This window comes from Perognathus longimembris, chromosome 28 (genome assembly GCF_023159225.1).
Source record: "Perognathus longimembris pacificus isolate PPM17 chromosome 28, ASM2315922v1, whole genome shotgun sequence".
NCBI classification, from domain to species: Eukaryota; Metazoa; Chordata; class Mammalia; order Rodentia; family Heteromyidae; genus Perognathus; species Perognathus longimembris.
In genome coordinates, this window is record NC_063188.1 from 59,467,327 (window position 1) to 59,488,454 (window position 21,128).

Genomic DNA, 21,128 nt, shown 5'->3' on the forward strand with positions numbered 1-21,128 from the left:
CATTGTTTGTTTACATATGAAGACTTCTAGTCTTAATACTTACAAAATATATATCTCTACCACTGATCAATTCCCTTCATTCCATCCATTTACAGCAGTTCTTTCTCCCTTGCTTATCATTTCCAGTGGTAGCACCATTGTCCTGGTTTCCTAGGATAAAAGTCTTGAGATTGTTGGGGTTTTTTATTATTTATTTTTATTAAGTAGTTGTAACAGAGGGGTTTTAAATCCAGAAGTCAGATTATGAGTACAATGTATCTTGAACAGTGTCACCCCTCCCATCATTCTCCCCCATCTTTCCCCATCCCATCTTTCCCCTCAAGTTACATAGCTCCATTGTTACATAAAGTACATTGAATATAATGACTATATTTGCTTATCCTTCCTCTTCAATTCATGTTTGAGATGGTTTTTGACTCCCCATCATTATCCAATATAGTATTAAGTCCTTCTGTAATGCTCCTTTAAAATAGCTCTAGACTTGATTCTTATGGAAAATAATCCTATTTTCTTTTTCTTTTTTCTTTTTGCCAGTCCTGGGTCTTGAACTCAGGGCCTGAGCACTGTCACTGGCTTCTTTTTGCTCAAGGCTAGCACTCTACCTCTTGAGCCACAGCGCCACTTCCGGCTTTTTCTATATATGTGGTGCTGAGGAATCGAACCCAGGGCTTCATGTATTTGAGGTGGGCACTTTACCCCTAGGCCATATTCCCAGCCAAGAATCCTATTTGCTAAAGCTTCCTGTATGTATAATTCTATGTGCTACAGAGGCTTCACTCATCTCTGTCTTTAGCAAATATTTTATAAAGACCATTACACTTCCTTTCTCTGAGAAAACGTTTTGCTTTGAGGCTTACATTCAGCTATGTTGATGGCCTAGTTACTCTAAGACATTTATTCATTGGCGATGTAGAGGCTCAGCTCATAGCCTTCTTCCTCCCCAAAGTCTGCCTTAAAAAGAGATTTTAGCATTGTTGTAGATGCAATGTGACATCTTTAGCTTCAAAATTCTTGGATTTCCATAACTCATGTACCTAATCCTTCTATTCTACTCACAACAAGGATCAAACTTTGAGCATTTCACTTTTATATATCTATAGTTCCAGTATTCTACTAGGTTCATTTCACTTCAACTTTCTTTTTATTCTTCTTTTATGCTTTTTCCTTGTGATACTAAGATTTCAATACAGGGCACTTTGCTTGACATATGCCCTACCACTTGAGCCACTCTTCCAGTGCTTTTTTGTTTTATTTTTCTAGTAGGGCTGGGCTGGACCATGGTTCTTCTTCTATTTACACTTCTCTTGTCACTGGGGATGATAGGTGTATGCCACCATGCCAAGATTTTTTTTTTTACTAGTTGTGAAGGAATCATGAAAACTTTTTTGCAGGGACTGGCTTTGAACTATAGTCCTCCTGATCTCCACATCTTGAGTAGCTTGGATTGCAGGTATACACCACCATACCGTCCCATTACAATTGTTTCTGTGTCTTCCACCTGCTCTTCTTGACTACATGGTTGATCAGCAAAATACCTCACTCGTCAATGCATCGTACTACTGTTAGATGCATCAAAAATAATTAAAGCCCTAGATCAAGTTTACAGTCTGTATTATCTGATCCTATTCCTGGCCAGCTAAAGCTAGTAGAGAAAATATCAAATGAGTATGCTGTGGCACTGAAAAGACATAATTTCCAACTCAACCTTCTGTTAATCCTTGTTGGTCAGCAATTTTAATCTTTTCATCCACTAACCGAAATAACCTCTGTTTTCAGCTTCTGACTTTTGGTTTAGCCTAATTCTTAGCTTGCTACTTTATGGCTGATCATTATATTCTGTTATTTGTCAGATTCCCAATCCTCCCCACCCTAACAATCATACTTTCCCTTCCTTCCTTTTCTGAAGTCTCAGAAAAAGTTTTTCTCCTATCCAAGCCCAAGTTCCCCTTCTGATGCACGATCCTATTCTCTTTCCTGGCCTTTTCTAGAAACTTACTCTTGGATGAAGTATTCAAAATTTGCCACTGTATTTTTGTTGGGATTTTTCCCCTATCTATTTATTTGTTCAGATTCCTCTAGTGATCCAACTAGTTTTTACTTTTCTTGTTCAAACTTCTGCCCCTTTCATATTACATTCATTCTTCTCTCCCTTATAATCTGATTTATTGCTCAGAAAATGTTCTTGCTAAAGTTATTGGTGATGTTTGTGTTTCTTATTTCAGTAAATATGTTATATCTGTATCTTAGTGGATATTTCGGTTCTATTTATCGTTAATCTTTCTGAAAATTCTTAATTTCCATGTTTTCTTTCATGCCATATTCTCTTGGGTTTTCTTTAACCTATATTAAACACTTTTCTGTCTCATAATATCCTTCCCCTTCTTCTCTTTGACCCTTAATTGTTGTTGTTCCTGAGAGTTCTACTGCTCTGAAAATTTACTCATTTCTCAATATCCTACAACCTTCTCCCGTTTCTCAACTCCTTCTTTCCTTACACTCAGAAACTGGTATGACCTGCTATGCCATTAGCAAGTATAAGCCATGAGACAAGAAACCTCCCACTCCATTCTCAATGTTATATTCTGCATTCTCTTTATCTTCATCTCTATGTATTTTCCCCTTTCTGTGCTAATGACTCAAGAATGGAGAGCATCTTCATCCTCCTTTTTTTGGCTTCTTTGTGCTCAAGGCTAGCACTCTGCCACTTGAGTCACAGCGCCACTTCTGGCCATTTTCTGTATATGTGGTGCTGGGGAATTGAACCCAGGGCCTCATGTATACGAGGCAAGCACTCTTGCCACTAGGCCATATCCCCAGCCCATACCTTTAGTCTCTCTCTTTTTTTTTTTTTGGCCAGTCCTGGGGCTTGAACTCAGGGCCTGGGCACTGTCCCTGAGCTGTTTTGCTCAAGGCTATCACTCTACCACTTGAGTCACAGCTCCACTTGTAGCATTTTGCTGGATAATTTGAGATGAGTCCCAAGGGCTTTCCTGCCCAGGCTGGCTCATGAACTATGATCCTCAGAACTTAGTTTTCTAAGAAGCTAGGGTTACAGGTGTGAGCTACTAGTGCCCAGTTTATAGCAGCTTCCTTTAAGATAGCCCCATGTATATGACTCCCATGCCCCATCCATTTAGCCTGACTAAATTTAATCAGCTGCACCTTTCTGCTGTACCACCCACACCTGCTGTTCCTCCTGTGTGCCAATATCATCAAATGGCATGCCGTCTTCCCAGGAACACAAACTCAGCTTAGATTTTCTTCTCTCTTGCTTTCTGCATTCAAATTAGTTAACAATTCTAGCTTCTTATGAAATACTTGGGAAATCCATCCAGTTTTCTTACCAGTAGCTTGATCTTAATGCTGCCTATCAATATCACCCTCATATTACAGCACTGATTTTTGGCAGTACTGATTTGAACTCAAAGCTTCACACTTGCTTGGCAAGTGCTCTGTCCTTTAGCTGTACCTCTAGCCCTGTTTTTCACAAGTCATCTTTAAGAAATGATTTTACTTCCTACAAGGACTGCAATCTGCTTATTTTAGGCTTCCTGTAGTTGGGATGATAGATGTATACCATAGCATCTAGATCTGTTGAGATGACATCTCATAGACTTTTCTACCCAGGCTGGCCCTTGAACCATGATCCTAAGACTCCTACATAGTTTAGGATGACAAGCATGAACCATCATATTCAGCTATGAGTTGAAAAGGGGTTTTATGAAGTTTTCTGCTTAGGATGGCCTTGAACCACAATCTTGCCATTCTCAGCCTTCCAAGTAACTAGGATTACAAGTATGAGCCATGAGCACCTAGGTTATAGTAATACATTTTTCCATTGTCTTCTGTGTAGGCCACTTATAGTCTATCCATTTATTCTTTTTATTTTTTATATTTATTTATTTATTTTAAAAGTGATGTACAGAGAAGTTATCCATTTATTCTTTTACTTAAAAATAACTTCTGTAGCCTAGATATGGAAATAATCAGTTTATACTTTCTCAACCTAAGTATAATCTTTTCCATGGTGCAGCTTGGGTATGTTATTCCTGGGATTACAGATTTTCAAGGACTTCCCATTGCTAGTTTCCTTAATATGGCTTACAAGGTTCTTTATGATCTGACCTCTGACCTTGGCTTGCACTCATTTCTCATCGCTGAACATATTCCACATTCTGCTATGGAGAACTTTTTATGGGCTAGGAATGTCACCGTGTGTGTGTGTGTGTGTGTGTGTGTGTGTGTGTGTGTGTGTGTGCGCCAATAATAGGATTTGAATTCCAGGACTGATGCTCTTATTGGGTGTTTTCACTCAAGCCTGGTGCTCTGCCACTTGTGATACACACTTAAGCGTTTTGCTCCAGTTCTCTTGTGCTGGGCTGACTTCTTTTATCATGATCCTCAGATCTCCAACTCTTGAGTAGCTAGGATTATAGGTGTGAGCTATAGCCAAGCTTGTAGTCCAATCTTAGAAGCACTTGTATGGTTGTGGCTCTGGGTTTAGTCCCTGGCACCACAAACACAAAACTAAAGAACTTTTTATAATTCCTAGATCTGCCTTGTTCCTTGTTCCCATAAGCCTTTGTCCATGCTGTTTTTATTTTTATTTTCTTATGTTTTTAATTTTTATTATCAAACTGATGTACAGAGAGGTTACAGTTTCATACATTAGGCATTGGATACATTTCTTGTACTGTTTGTTACCTCCTCCCTCATTCTCCCCTCCCCCTCTCCCTTTCCCTTTCCCCCCATGAGTTGTTCAGTTCATTTACACCAAACAGTTTTGCAAGTATTGCTTTTGTAGTCGTTTGTCTTTTTACCCTGTGTCTCTCGATTTTGGTATTCCCTTTCAGTTTCCTAGTTCTAATACCAGTATACATGGTTTCCAATGTACTCAGATAAGATCTGGAACAATTTCTCCACGACTTTTACTGTTGCCTCTATCAAAGTCATTTTTGTATGGTCCTTCTGCAGGACTCATAATGTCTGCCTATTAATCCTTAGCATCTGGCAGTGCTTAGCACATAAGAAACACTAAATAAGAGTTTTATAAAATAAAAACTAAGTTTTTGTGTAAATATGTTCTTGAGACCTCAAAAAATTATTTAACTCTTTTAGTCCCCTCTACTTTTACTGCATTGCCCTCTGCAGTACTCTGAGGTTCTGTAAAATAGAGTTTTGAAATCATAACCCCAATATGACATTTATGTCATCTATGATGGTGTAACCGATGTACCTTTCCAAATCCCATTTCTTTTGCTACTATTTAAGGTCCTTCATGCCATGACAATATTAAAGTCTTTGTGGCTTCTCCCTAGTCTCCCGTGTGTAAACACACTTTTCATCCCTGGACCCAAGACCTACAACTGGTATCCCCTTCCTATGTACTTCTTGGCTAATTTGCTCACTCTTTCAAAGGAAGGCATGGTCTTTTTCAGTATACTTTTTCCTGAAATCATCCTTCCCACCACAGAATAGAGAGTTTGGGGCATACATCATTTACCTTTCAGGTTAATTGATAATCAATTCATGTATATTCCATTTTCATAGCAATGTGAGCTCCTTGGGGGGGAGACTTATTTTATTCATTTCTATATCCCTAGCACATGGAACAGTTCCTCATCTGCTTAGGTACTTACTAAATGTTTTTACTGAATGAATGACCACATGTATCTCCCTGGACTGTCCTTATACACTATCACACTTCCTTTGCACATTTTCCTTTTTTCATGCTTCATTTAGAAGCAACAAAGATGATATTATGGCTGCCCAGGGAACTCTGTAAACACAATTATTTTATATACCCTGGCCCAGACCTCAACAATCCGTTAACATTAGGTTGCCAAGAAAAAAAGATCAAGAGAATAATGACACATAAAAGCAAAGTAGAACTTTGTTCTCCCTGTCCCTCCCCCCCCCTCCCCAATACTGGTTACCTGGAATGGAGTAATGAGTATGATCCTGTTCCCATGAACCCATTAGCACGCATCTGCTGAAACTAGAAGAGCAGGAAGAAAGGAAATGTTTGACGTTGGTGTTTTGTATCAAGCCAATCAAAGTCTTACTTGGGATTATTGTCCCCTACCAAGAACACACCCACAGAGGGAAAGTGAAAAGATGAATCAGAGAGCCAACTTGGCCGCTTCCCTTGAGTAGGCTTAGCACTTCGGTGACAAGGCTGTAACTAGAAGAAATGGGAGCCATGTAGGCTTAGCAAGCTCGGTCTAGAGAAGTAATATCCTCCCATTCCTACCCCACCAAAACTTCTAAAATTTCAATACCTATTGAATGTTGATAACTCAGGTCTTTACCCCCTTCTTTGGGGCAAACTCCTATTATTGGGATATTGTTTATTACTCCCCTATAACCTGATGACCTTAAGTGTACAGAGCAAATCAACTTTTACCAATACTTTGGAAAACCCCTCATGACAATTTGTTCCCATTTAAAAATGGAATCTGAGCTAGAATGAAAGTGTGCTGTTTTCTGGAAGCACAAAGGTACTTAGCTAAAAAGCACAGCATACTACTCTAGTCATCTGTTTCCTTTTCTGTTTAAATAATCTGAAGTACCTGGAATAATTTAAGTTCCTCAGTAACTGTTTGTTTCCTTCTCTTTCTCCCCGCCCCCCCAAAAAAAGAAATTATGTGACCCCATGGTGTTTTAGTTACCTACTGAAACAAAACCTTTGTTGACCTCATCTTTCTTCACTGTAGTCTCCATTCTAGCTGAAACTGAAGAAATCAAAGCCATTTTAAAGGACAAGGGAATTGATGTGGAGACCATTGCCGAAGTGTACCCCATCAGAGTCCAACCAGCTCGTATCCTCAGCCACATTTATTCCAGTTTAGGTAAGGAGAGTAGTTGGCCTGTGAGCAGAAAGTATTCCTTGATTAATTTCTGCTCACTTTATTTCCTTCTTGAACTTGTATTGCTTTGTTAAACTGCTTTTAAGAAATAATTTATTCTCTGGAATCCACATTTTGACACCTATCTTTACTAAATGAGCATGGTAATTTTAGGTGTGTTTTATGAATCCTTTGGTAAACATGACGTGGATATTTTAAGACAACACAGCTTTATTTTAAATGCACACTTAACTAATATGTCCTTTACTTTCTTGGAATATACTTCTGTTTTCAATACATGCTAATTTTAAGTAGATTAATAACCATGGAATTTTCAAGTATTTTAATATTTCATCATGTAATGAACTAGTTAGTAATACAAAAATTCCTCCAGCTAATACTTCCATTTTATCAGTACCTAATTAATTATTTAACTTAGTGATGGACTTTTCATACTAAATAAATTACTATTACCTTCATAAAAAAGCTAGCTGGGCACCAGTGGCTCATACCTATAATCGTAGCTAATCAGGATGCTGAGACCTGAGGATTGGCAGCCCAGGCAGAAAAGTCTATGAGACTCTTATCTACAATTAACAATAAAAAAAGCTGGAAGTGGAGCTGAGTCTCAAGTGGTAGAATGTTAGCCTTGAGTACAAAAGCTCTGGGACAGCACCTAAGCCCTGAGTTCAAGCTCAGGACTGGTATACACACAAAAAAATAGAAAGCAAAAGAATATGGAGACTGGGCATATAGCTCAGTGGCACAGAGATTATATATTATGTTCAAAGTCCTTGCACCAAAAAAAGGCTATGGAAAATTTCTATACTACCTTTGTGGAAGACTGAATAATGACCTCCAAAAATATCCAGTTTTTAGCCCTGGAAGCTATGAATATTATTCTATATGGCTAAAGGGATTTTGAAAGTATGATTAAATTAAGTATCTTGTGATTGGAATATTATTCTATATTTTTCTGATGCACCCTAAATGTAATTACAAGTGTCTTTAAAGAGATAAAGGAGGGCTTGGAATATGGCCTAATGGTAGAGTGCTTGCCTCGTATACATGAAGCTCTGGGTTCGATTCCTCAGCACCACGTATATAGAAAAAGCCAGAAGTGGAGCTGTGGCTCAAGTGGTAGAGTGCTAGCCTTGAGCAAAAAGAAGCTCAGGGACAGTGCTCAAGCCTCGAGTTCAAGACCCAGATCTGGCCAAAAAACAAAAAAAACAAAACAAAGAGATAGAGGAGCCACATTTAATCCTAGCTTCTTGGAAAGCAGAGATCAAGAGGGTCTTGGTTCAAGGCCAGTTAAGGAAAGAAATTCACAACATACAAGTTCAACTGATAAAAGCTAGATGTAGTATATGTGCTTGTTATTTCAGCCATGTAGGAAGTATAAATTGGAGAAATGAGGTTGGCCTAAGTAAAAATCAAGACCCTGTTTCAAAAATAAAGCAGCCGGGCACTAGTGACCCATACCCATAATCCTAGCTACTTAGGAGGCTGAGATCTGATGATTGTGGTTCAAAGCCAATAGCACAGGAAAGTCTGTGAGACTCTTATCTCCAGTTAAACACCAAAAAGCCAGAAATGATGTTGTGGCTAGTGGTAAAGCACCAGCCTTGAGTGAAAATTTTAAGGGATAGTACCCAGTCCTGAGTTCAAGCTCCACTAATAGCAATTGCCACCCCCTCCCCCGACACAAATAATAATGAAAGCAAAAATGAATGGAGGAGTCACTCAAGTGGTAGGGCACTGTCCAATATATTCAAGGCTCAGAGTTCAAACCCTAGTAAACAGACAGAGACAGAAAGAGATCATACAGTAGAATTAAGAGATATGATGATAGAAACAAAAGATTGGAATGATGTTGCAATGAACTAAGGAATGCCCTCAGCCTCTAACAGTTACAATTGGTAAGGAACAGAGTCTGCCTTGCAGCTCCTAGGGAAAATGGCCCTATTAATACTTGGAAATTTTTGATTTTTAGTTTTATAATTTCATGTTTTGTATCATTCAATTTGAGATTTCCTGATTAGGAATGTTCAACTGGATGAGTCTATGTGAATATTCCAAAATTTAAGAAAAAAAACTGAAATCTAAAATACTTCTGGTCCATCTATGGTTTCCCTCATAGGGAATAATTAACACAGGTTTAGGCGAGTCACAGCAGAGGATCACAAGAGCCCAGTAGCTTTGACCTTATGAACGCATAAGATGATGCTAAGTGAAATGAACTCCATGTTATGGAAACAACTGTTATATCACTGTTGTAATTACTTTCAATATGCGATGTGAAACCATAGCTTCTATTATTGATGATCTTCTTGTATGCCCTTCCTGTGGTTGTACCTGCACTATCTCTGTATCTTATCTGAGTACATTGTAAATCGTTTATACTGGTATTAGAACTAGGGAAGTGAAAGGGAATATCAAAACCGAGAGACAAAGGATAAAAAGACAAATGACTCCAAAAGCAATACTTGTAAAACCATTTGGTGTAAACCAACTGAACAACTCATAGGAGGAGAGAGAAAAAAGGAGGGGGAGGGTAGAATGAGGGAGGAGGTAACAAATAGTACAAGAAATGTACCCATGGCCTAACGTATGAAGCTGTAAACCCTCTATACATCACTTGGACAATAAATAAGTAATAAGAAAGAAAAAAATAAAAGATGAAAGTATATATTTAAAATGCAAACCAGGGAAAATCTCAAAAAGTAATGGGCTGTAGTCAAAAAAAGATACAGAAAGATAAGCTAAATGCGTATAGTAAAAGAATTATTTATTTCAAAAAATAAAATGAAATACTTCTGGTCCAAAGCATTTTGGGTAAGGGATACTCTGCACTTCCAATTGAGAGACCAGGAGGACAAGCTGAAAGAAGGCTTTTGACTTCCAAATTTGTGTAGTCAGGAAGCTGCAAACAGTCTACCTTTCAAGAGAAAGGAAAACTAACTTCAAGGGAAGAGCCTGGGCCCCAGTGGATGGAACCATAGGTTAGAGAGTGGGTCCCCATACAACAGAAGACTACTTTAAGCTTTGAAGCCTAAAAACTTTTGCCCAAAAATTTGTACAAAATAGCTTGGGCCTGTCAACTCCTTTCTTCCTTTCATTTCTTCCTTCCATTTTCTCCATTGTCTGTTACCTACTTGTATCTATTCATACCCTACCATTGAATTTTGAGAGCAGAAATTGTATTTTCTAGTTTCAGTGGTCCACAACTGGAGAGGAATTTTTTTGCCACATGGATTATCCACAGATTCCCATTCATATCTTACTAAATAATTAAATTTGGATTTGGGGGCTGATGATATTTAGGTGATCATCCTGTAATGTGGTGAGAGTTTGAGGAATACTGGAAAGAGGAAAATTGAATACATGTTGTATGTGAGAGGAATGTATATATATATATATATATGGTCCAAAAGAGTGGACTGAGGGAGTACTGGGTGCCTCCCTAGAGAGATTAAGGTCCTAATCCTAGGATCCACTGAATGTCTCTTTGTATGTCAAAGGTAGAAAATGTGACTAACTTAAGAATTCTAAATAGAGAAAACTAAGGAAGGGGTGACAATGTCCAAAAAGAAATGTACTCTTTACCTGATACTTAACTGTAACCTCTCTGTACATCACCTCCTATAATAGTAATAAAAAGTGAATTAAGTAGCCAGGCTCTGGTGGCTGTAATCCTAGCTACTGAGGAGGCTGAGATCTGAGGATCTGCCGTTCAAGGCCAACCCTGGACAGGAAAGGCCATGAAACTCTTATCTCCAATTAACCACCAGAAAATAAGAAGTGCTATGGCTCAAGTGGTAGGGCACTAACTTTGAACTGAAGAGCTCAGGGACAGTGCCCAGGCCCAAAGTTCAAGCCCTACAACTGACAAAAAGAAAGAAAGAATTAAAAATTAAGATAAAAAATGTTCTTTTTAAAAGCACAAAACCCCAGGGTTTTTTCCTTCTCCCTTGCCATCCAAACCCTTTCCGATACTAGCCTGGTTGGAGTCACCAGCAATAAACTACTTTAACCTCTCTGAAAATAAAAAAAAAGTACTCATTAATTGATGTACAAAATGTAACTCCTCTGTACACATCTTTGTAATAACAAAATATTTAACATAGAAGAATTCTGAGATGTGCAAGATTATCCTTAATTGTCTAGGTGGGCTTTAAATGTCATCACGTGCTCTTATAAGAGGGAATCAGTGAAAGACCAGATTAAAGAAGTAGGAGTTTAACTGACAGAATCAAGAAACAGTGACAAGACTGGGAGCTAAGGCATGCACATATACTTTATACATTGGATGAGGCATGGAATGGATTCTTCCTTGGGAACCTCCAAGAAGGAATCCCCTGATGACACCTTGAATTTGATTTATCCCCACAAATCTCAACTTTATGAATATATAAGAACTTAGTAAGTATTTGTTTTGTTTTGTTTTTTGCCAGTCCTGGGGGCTTGGACTCAGGGCCTGAGCACTGTCCCTGGCTTCCTTTTGCTCAAGGCTAGCACTCTGCCACTTGAGCCACAGCGCCACTTCCGGCCATTTTCTGTATATGTGGTGCTGAGGAATCGAACCCAGGCCTTCATGTTTACAAGGCAAGCACTCTTGCCACTAGGCCATAACCCCAGCCCCCAAGAACTTAGTAAGTATTAAATTCAAAACTTTGTAATATTTTTCTAATCCATTAGTGCTCATAGTTCATAGTTACATTGAGTGCATATTGAGTTCTGGTTGTATTTCTTCTTTCTTACATGGATGTCCACATATTGAAATAGGCATGTATTATTCCTTCAAATCAGTTATTTCCTTTTGTTTTTTTTTTTTGGCCAGTCCTGGGCCTTGGACTCAGCGCCTGAGCACCATCCCTGGCTTCTTCCCGCTCAAGGCTAGCACTCTGTCACCTGAGCCACAGCGCCCCTTCTGGCCTTTTCCATATATGTGGTGCTGGGGAATCGAACCTAGAGCTTCATGTGTAGGAGGGAAGCATTCTTGCCACTAGGCCATATTCCCAGCCCCCAGTTATTTCCTTACTATGAGGTGGTTGAGTTTTTAAAATGTTTGTCCTTTCATGAATGATTTGTACTTACCAGTGTTTTCATAGAGAATATTCTTGGAGAAGGTATTGTAGATAAGAGTATGGTTATCTTTATAGCTTTTATAGCATGCTGCCACATTGTCTTTGCAACAGGGAGGGGGAACTTTTTTTCGTGACATATAAGACTTGAAAAAATGAATTTGGCAACTTGCAAAACTGTTTGGTGTAAGTGAACTGAACACCTCATGGGGGGAAAGGGAAAGGGGGAGGAGAGAGGGGGGGGTATGAGGAGCAAGGTAACAAACAGTACAAGAAATGTATCCAATGCCTAACGTATGAAACTGTAACCTCTCTGTAAATCAGTTTGATAATAAAAATTTGAAAAAAAATTCATTTGGCAGAATGACATATATGCTTCTCCTATATCACTTGTCAGCTACCCATGGCTGTCTGCCTGTATCAATTATTTTGTATGGCCTAAGAATGGTTTTGTAAATATCTAAATGGCCCTTGTTATTCCAGGGACCCATTTCTGTTTCCCCACCCTTGCTTTAGAAAGATCAACTAATTTGTAGTTACAACAAGGTATAAAATATACCTTTTCAGTTTTCTACTACCCCACCAGCATTGTATTTTTATTATTTTTGTTAATAATTAGTAATTTTTCCGGGCATGATGGCTCACTTCTATAATCACAGCTACTTAGGAGGCTAAGATTGAGAGGATCACAGTTTGAGGCCAATTCAGGCAAAATGTTCATGAGACACCACCCCCCCATCTCAGTCAATTAAAATACACTAGACATGGCAGTGTATACCTGTCATCCCAATTACATAGAAAGCATAAATAGGAATATTGAGGTCAAAAACAATATAGGAAAAATATGAGACTCTACTAAAAAAGTAAGCTAGGCACTGGTGTCTCACACTTGTAGTCCTAACTACTGAGAAGGCTGAGATCTGAGGATTGTAATTCAGAACTAGCTCAAGAGAACAAATCTGCTAGACTTTTTAAATTGATTGATTGATTGATTGATTGCCAGTCCTGGGGCTTGGACTCAGGACCTGAGCACTGTCCCTGGCTTCTTTTTGCTCAGGGATAGCACTCTACCACTTGAGCCACAGCACCACTTCTGGCTTTTTCTATATATGTGGTTCTGAGGAATTGAACCCAGGCCTTCATGTATACAAGGCAAGCACTCTTGCCACTAGGCCATATTCCCAGCCCCCCGTGAGACTCTTATCTCCATGAAACTATTCAGAAAAGGCTGGAAGTAGTGCTGTGGCTGAAGTGGTAGAGTGTTCACCTTGAGCACAAAGAGGTTCAGGGACAGCACCTGGTCAGCACCAATAGTTCAAGCTCCAGGACCAAGGAAAAAAATTTAAATATATATGTATATATGTATGTATATGTATATATATAGTACTTGTTTTATGAAAACTTATAAAGAGTGGATTTTGAAATTTACTTTGTATAACAGATCAGTGTATGATTAACCCTTCCATATTTGGGTAAATAATCTCCTATACCTCGATTCAACCTACATTAGTATAATGTCTTTCAGTTTTTTGACATATACTGGGTATATTTCATTAATTAGTTACTTTCCTGTTTATTTTGCAAATTGGACAGTTGTTAGCTTCTTAACAATTTTTGTGAGTTTGGAGGGTTTTGTATGGCATTACTGGGGCTTGAGCATGAGGCTTTGCATTTGCTAGGCAGGTGCTTTACCACTGAGCCATGCCCCAGACTTTTTTGGCTTTAGTTGCTTTTCAGGTAGGGTCTCGCTTTTCTTCTTTTATCCCAGCCAGCCTGGACTTTGATCCTCCTACTTAGACCTCCTGATTACCTGTGATGACAGAATGCATGTACTCAGCACTTTCATTGAGATAGCTTCTCAAACTTTTAGCCCAGGATAGCCTGGGTCATAACTTTCCCAATTTATGCTTCTTGTTATATCAGAGAAGAGTTGATGACACCCTGCACATCTTTTTTTGCTGAGATGTGGTCCTATGAACTTTTTACAGGCTGGCCTGTAGCTGTGAACCTCCTGAATTCAGCTTCCCACATAGCTGGGATGCCAAGCAAGAGCCACTGGCATCTAACCTGATTCAGAAATTCTGATTCTAAGTACATACCAAAAAAAGTAGTGAAAGAAGAAACTTGAAAAGATCTATTTTTGTGTACATTAGTACTGGGGCTTAAACTCTGGGCCTTACACTCTTACACTCTTTCCCACCTCCTGCTCATGTCTGGCACTGTGCCACTGGAGTCACATCTCCACTTCTGGCCTTTTATGGGTAATTAGCGGTAAGAATTTCTCAGGTTAGTTTGGCTGGGATGGCTTTAAAACCTAATCCTTAGACCTCAGTCTCCAGAATAGCTAGGATTACAGGCATGAACTACTGGTACCCAGGTTGAATAGATAATTTTCTACATTAATACACATTATTTTTCACACTACCCCCCAAAAGTGAGAACAACCCAAATGTCTACCAGCAAATGTGATTAGATAGATAGATAGATGTGATAGATATTTATCACATTTTATTTATATAGCATATATACATATATATTAATATAGAGAGGGGGTGATTCAATGTTATTTAGCCTTAAAAGGAAGGAAATTCTGGCATGCTATAACATGCTAAGTGAAATAAGCAAGTTATGAAAGGACAGATTCTGTATACTTCTAATTAGACAAGGCACCTTGAGTAGCCCAATACAGAGGCACAAAGTAGAATAGTGGTTGTCCAGGCTAGGAGGAGGAGAATGGGGAAAGTCACTTTGAAATGAAGAATCTCAGTCTGAGACTATGAAAATGTTCAGGAGGTGGATTGAGATGGTGTTTACACACTAGTATTTTAAAGACATTGAAGTACATGCTTAAAATTATGAAAATGATTATTTTATGTTATGCATACCTTAGTATAATAAAAAAGAAGCCAGAAAAAGGAAAGATTTATGAATAACCCTAAGTTTGATACTAACCTCAGGTAAAATTGTACTTTACTGAGTGGACATGGAATATGACCAAGGTATTAACAGTTCTCAAGTTCAGCCGTGCCCCACAAGTGAGGCCTCTCTAATAGTATTGATAAGAATAACAAGATAAAATAAAGGCAAAATTAAATACAAAAGCCAAAAGAAAAGAATTAGTAGGACTTCTGGCAATATTTACATGAAAGTATATTTAATAAGTATTTGGGGAGAGAAAGTGTTATAATAATAATATGTGTAGTATTATGTTATGTGAATAAATGAACTATTTTTAGAAACAAAATATGTGAATAAATTTATAAATTTCATTATAAGAAGTACTGCAACAGTAAAAGAACTTCATCTACATCAAGTATAGATTTCAATTTTAGAGTGTTAAACTGTAAAAAGAAGACATTTAAGGAAATAAGGTGTGTTTATGTTTCTTTATATATACATACATCGTATGTAGAAAGTGTTTGTTGCTTTGATTTGCGCATTAAAAAATCTCTTGACCATATCTCCATTTTACATCAGGGTGCAACAGCAAAATGAAGCTCAGTGGACGACCCTACAGATTCATGGGAGTGCTTGGAACTTCAAAACTATATGATATTCGGAAGACTATCTTTACTTTCACTCCACAGGTGGGCAATATAAGCTGAAAAATACATTAAAATTGTTGGAGAGGAAGAGAGATTGTAGAAATGAGAAATGAAGCATATATTGGAATTGGGCTGTCAGAGTTCCACATCGCCTTGCACATATTAAGTTTTTCAGTAACTGTTCATTGAGTTGACCTCAAATGAACTTTTAGCATTGAATTCTGTCAACTGATTGTGACTAGAGATCCTTTTCTACAGAACCCAGTGCCTTGTGCATGCAAGGCAAGCACTCTGTCACTGAGCTATATTCCCAATGACAAGAGATTTTTACCAAATGCTACAGTATTTTCACAGTTCCTCTTACTTTTAAAAATTAAGCTAAAACTGCACCTTCTCTTTATAAGTGAACTCAGTCTTTTTAACTCAGCTATGAAGTTGTATATTTTGTTTGGGGAGGGACCTTTTCATGTATATGAAAATATTTAATATCTTCTAAGCAAAGTGTTTTTATAAGATGTCATTTATACAGTTTGTTAGTCTGACATTTAAACCTACATTGTAGAAGCAAGGAAGCTCGATTATATGTGTATCTAGTGAGAGGAAAAAATTTTCTGGAATAGGAAATGGGTGTGGTCGCACACTCCTGTAGTTCTAGTATGTGAGAGGCAGAGGCAAAAAGATCACAAGTTCAGGATCAGCCTGTGCTGTATAGTGAGACCCTGTCCTGAAGCACCAAAGACTGAGGATGTATCTCTGTGGTAAAGCACTAGCCTAACCTGCAGGAGGTGTTTTATTCTATCTCCAGCACCAGAAAATATATGTCTGTATACATACATGTACATACACTCTTCATTTGTCATCTTTCATTTGGAATAGTGCAGTGGAGGTAGATAGATAGGACAAAATAGTAATGGATCCTACACTCCATTCCTGACCCTGCATTTGCTAGCCAGATATTTTTTACTATTCTACATAGTGTTTGAGCCTTGTTTTCATCTACTAAAAGAAGAAAGGCAAGCCTTTGGTGAGTATTTGGGAGGCTGAGACAGGAGAACAGCCTGGTTTACATGGTGAGACCCTATCAAGGAAGGAAGCTACTACATGGTGGGAAGGATAGGAAGTGGAAGGAGGCAGTAAGGAAAAGATGAAGAAAGGACAGGACAGGAGGGAGGGAGGAAGGGAGACAGAAACGAAGGGAAGAAAGGAAGAACCTGTATATACTTGAAAAGATTTGTAATCCATGGCACACTTTGAAAATACCAGTATTTTATATGTACCATTTGACTGCCATGCACATTAAATTTGCAAGTATTGTTGCCTCAGTGACATCTTGTATACCTTTTGAATATATGAACATTTTTGCAGTATTGTAGTTTGAACTCAGGCCCTCATACTTTCTAGGAAGGGACTTCACCACTTGAGCCTTGCCCTCAGCTCTGTTTTTGCTTTGGTTGTTTTGAAATTGGGTCTCAATTTTTTTTAACCGCTGGACAATCTTATGGTTTCCCACAGAGCTGAAATTGCAGATATACCTCCCTCAACTTATTGCTTGAGATAATTTGTCTAAATAATTTTTGGCACACACTGGCCTTGAACTGTGATCTCCCTTGCCTGATAGAATATGTGAACATGTTTTTAAAAATACTATTTGAGATCAATGGAATAGATTAGAAAACCCAGAAATAAAACCACATATCTACAGTCAACCGATATTTGACAAAGGAGCCAAAGCCATACAATGGAAAAAGAACATAGCCTTTTCAACTATTAGTTGAAAACTGGGCAGCCACTTACAGAAAACTCAAAGTAGCTCCTAGCCTGTGACCATGCACTAACATCAACTCAAAATGGATTAAAGACCTCAACATTCTACCTGAAACTCTGAAAGTACTGCAGGACAGAGTAGGAGAGACATTAGAACTTATAGGCACAGGCAGGAACTTTCTGAACAAAGTTCCAGGGCACAACAGATTGGAGAGAGACTGGACAAATAGGACTGCATTAAAATAAAAAGTTTCTGCACAGCTAAAGAGAGCTACTAAACTGGAAAGACAGCCAGCCAAATGGGAAAAGATATTCACCAGTAAGGCATCAGACAAAGACCTAATATCCATCATCTACAGAGAACAAGAAACGAATCCCTCCTAATAAACCAATCACTAAATGGGCAAGGAAGCTAAAGAGAGACTTCTCAGAAGAAGAAATAAAAATGGCAAAGAAACACATGAGGAAATATTCAGCATCCCTGGCAATAAAGAAAATGAAAATAAAAACAACCCTGAGATACTACCTTACCCCAGTCATAATGGCCTATACTCTGAACTCAGGCAAAAACTAAACATACACATACCCAGTGATCCAGCTGTACCGCTCCTAGGCATATACCCTGAGCAACAGGATCCAGGATAAAACAAGGACACCTGCACTTCCATGTTCATTGCTGCACTATTCACAATAGCCAAGAAATGGAAACAACTAGATGCCCCACTGCAGATGAATGGATCAAAAAATGTGGTACCTATACACAATGGAATTCTACACAGCTATTAGCAATGATAAAATAATGGCATTCACAGGGAAATGGACAGGACTAGAACAATGCATGTTGAGTGAGACAAGCCAAGAACAGAGAGACAAACAGTGCATAGTCTCCCTGATATGTGGGTGTTAGAATTAAATTGCAACAAGATATGAAAGCAAACAGGAACCAAGATACCAATATACAGTGAGACCAAAAAAGGACAGTCTTGGGAGAAAAGCACCAAATAGTAAGACTCAAGCACTACTTCATATGTACATAAAATAAAATACAGACTGAAAAGGACTCCAAAAATATGGAAACAAAGGACCTCTCCTTAATTTGTCTTATTGTTTTTAGATGATTCTGTACTCTACTTCATATATGCTGTATACACTTGCACATCTGAGGGAAGATAGGAGGAAGGCACAGAATGAGCCCAAAGCGGGTGAAAAAAATTACAGTAGTATGGCCCAACAGCTTCAATGGACACTGATGAAAGAAAATTAGGCAAACAAAAAAGGCAGTGGGAGGAGGGAAGAAATGAGAACAAAAAGAGGGAACATGATACTAAGCAAAAGGAAAGAAATGTTCATGTCACCCAACCTGGAAGAAATTGTTTTACTGTTAATGTCTGTAGAGTTGATAAACTTTGTAGATTAGAATGATGATGTCCACCAGTGGGAAGGTTGAAAAAATGAAATCGGGGAAGGGGGAGGAGTTGAGATGAGGGAAGGTGGAAGAAAAATGAGGAAGGGGGTAACAAATATGACAAGAAATGTACTCACTACCTAACATATGTAACTGTAAGCCCTCTGTACATCACCTTGACAATAAAATCAAGTAACTTTTTAAAAAACTTATTTGATATTTGTGAGAGGATATTTTTCTGAATGTTTTTCTTTTTCTCAGTTTATCGACCAACAACAGTTCTACCTGGCTCTCGACAATAAGATGATAGTGGAAATGCTCAGAACAGACCTGTCTTACCTCTGTAGCCGCTGGAGGATGACAGGCCAGCCCACAATCACCTTCCCCATCTCACACACCATGCTTGGTAAGGGCCCAATGCTCATGAAATGAGTGGATTTTCTTTTTAATAAATCATGTGTTTAATCCTTCACCATCATAGAGTTAGTGATGAGCTGCTGCTTATTACTTATTCTTTTAGCTATGTCTATTAGCTCCTTTCTTGTGCCTGGAAGTTTTCTGAGCACTGAGGATGATACATATGGCGCAGGTGAAGGTTTTTTTTTTCTCTATGGAGCTTGTATTTTAGAAGATAATATCTTGGTTGGGGATTACTTTAAATAACTGATTTCTTTTTTTGTCATTGTGTGTATGTTTTACAGCTACGTTTTATTTTCTTGAAACAATCTGAGAATTCTTTTTATGCACTAAAATGTAAAAGGTTAACCTTTTACATTAATATGTGCTGTTGTAACAGATCTGTTTAGTTTTATCTCTGTCACCTAATTCCTATTTTTTTATTAAATTAAATTTTATTGACAAGGTGGTGTACAGAGGGGGTACAGTTACATAATAAGGTAGCGAGTTTCTTGTCTTATTTGTTATACCCTCCCTCATTTTTCTTTCCCTTCCCTAGTTCAGATAAGCATATATAAAATATCCAGTGTACCGAAATCATATACAGTGACCACAGGGGGTACGCCAAAGGAAATTCACCTAGTACATTAAACAAAATGACAACAGTAAAATTCTCCTGTTTCCATCTCTTGGAGTTCATTTTGCTTAGCCTCATCTTTAAATAACTGATTTTTAAGGCAATTTGCAGAAAGTATATTCATACTTGATCCTCAGATATCAACCTTCTGAGTAGCTAGGATTAAAGGCATGAACCACCAGCTCCTAGTTCATACAGTATTTTTTTTAAGGCAGTTATATTACGTATCTATTTTAGTAATGCAGAACATCAGGATTTCTTTACAGCTATGTATGTAAAATTTTCAAAGGTATTCAAATTTTTACTAGTTTCTTTGTAATTTTTTTTTTTTTTTGGCCAGTCCTGGGCCTTGGACTCAGGGCCTGAGCACTGTCCCTGGCTTCCTTTTGCTCAAGACTAGCACTCTGCCACTTGAGCCACAGCGCCACTTCTGGCCGTTTTCTGTGTATGTGGTGCTGGGGAATCGAACCCAGGGCCTCATGTATACGAGGCAAGCTCTCTTGCCACTAGGCCATATCCCCAGCCCCTCTTTGTAATTTTTTTGAGAAAGGATCTTGCTATGCACCCCAGGGTTGCTTCAAACTCATGATCCTCCTGCCTCAACCTCCTGAGTTCTAGAATTACAGGCATATGTCATCATACCTGGCCTGAACATCAAGATTTTATAGTTAAGTTCCCAGGTTTCTCTTTTGAAAGCCTGTCTAACTAAAACAGTAAAAATCTAGCAGGGAAAGAAATGAAATGGATTTTAGTTTTCCTTTTTCAGTTTTATTTTTGGCTGGGCTTCCTGATAGTGCTTCTTTGAAACTGAGTGAAAAGCTTTATTGTTTCCTCAGTTCCTAGAGGACTCGAGCCAATATTGTAGCGACTGTTTTCTTTCTGTGTCTCCCGCTGTTGTTTCCAAAGGTCTGTTTGTACTGCCAAAGTACACAGAATTCCTATTCATTGAAGAATAATCCTTTATCATAAATCATTCAAAATCCAGACAGACTGGTAGGAATTTTTAGCACATCTCAAAAGTGCTTAATAATAACTAGAATTGAAGAAGTAGGGTAATCGTTTTTCTTTTGTCTTTCTTTTTTAGTTGAGACAAATAGTAAATACTGTCTTTTTGGTGTTGGTCCTAGGTCGTGAACTCAGGGCTTGGGCACTGTCTCTGAGCTTTTTTGCTTAAGGCTACTGCTCTACCACTTGAGCCACACCTCCACTTTAGATTTGTTTGGCAGTTAAGTGGAGGTAAGAGTCTCCCTGATTTTGAACCATGATCCTCAGATCTCAGTCTCCTAAGTAGCTAGGATTACAGATGTGAGCCATCTGCCCCTACAATGAGTACCCTTTTTGGTGGCAGTACAGGGGATTAAACTTAGGGACTTTATCTCACTAAATATGCATTTCACCAATTGAGCCATGTCTCTGGCTCCTTTTTACATTGGCTATTTTCAAGGTAGT

At 38.4% G+C, this 21,128-nt stretch overlaps 1 protein-coding gene across 6 annotated transcripts in view; it reads left to right on the top strand.

The window, feature by feature from the left end:
* Phka1 (phosphorylase kinase regulatory subunit alpha 1) overlaps window positions 1-21,128 on the top strand; it is a 116,255-nt gene that overhangs the window by 43,979 nt on the left and 51,148 nt on the right. For all 6 annotated transcript variants that reach the window (XM_048336066.1, XM_048336068.1, XM_048336067.1 and 3 more), the window contains exons 14-16: window positions 6,717-6,851; window positions 15,410-15,519; window positions 18,908-19,052. In XM_048336066.1, coding sequence (XP_048192023.1) covers window positions 6,717-6,851; window positions 15,410-15,519; window positions 18,908-19,052 — 390 coding nt within the window. The remainder of the gene's footprint in view (window positions 1-6,716; window positions 6,852-15,409; window positions 15,520-18,907; window positions 19,053-21,128) is intronic.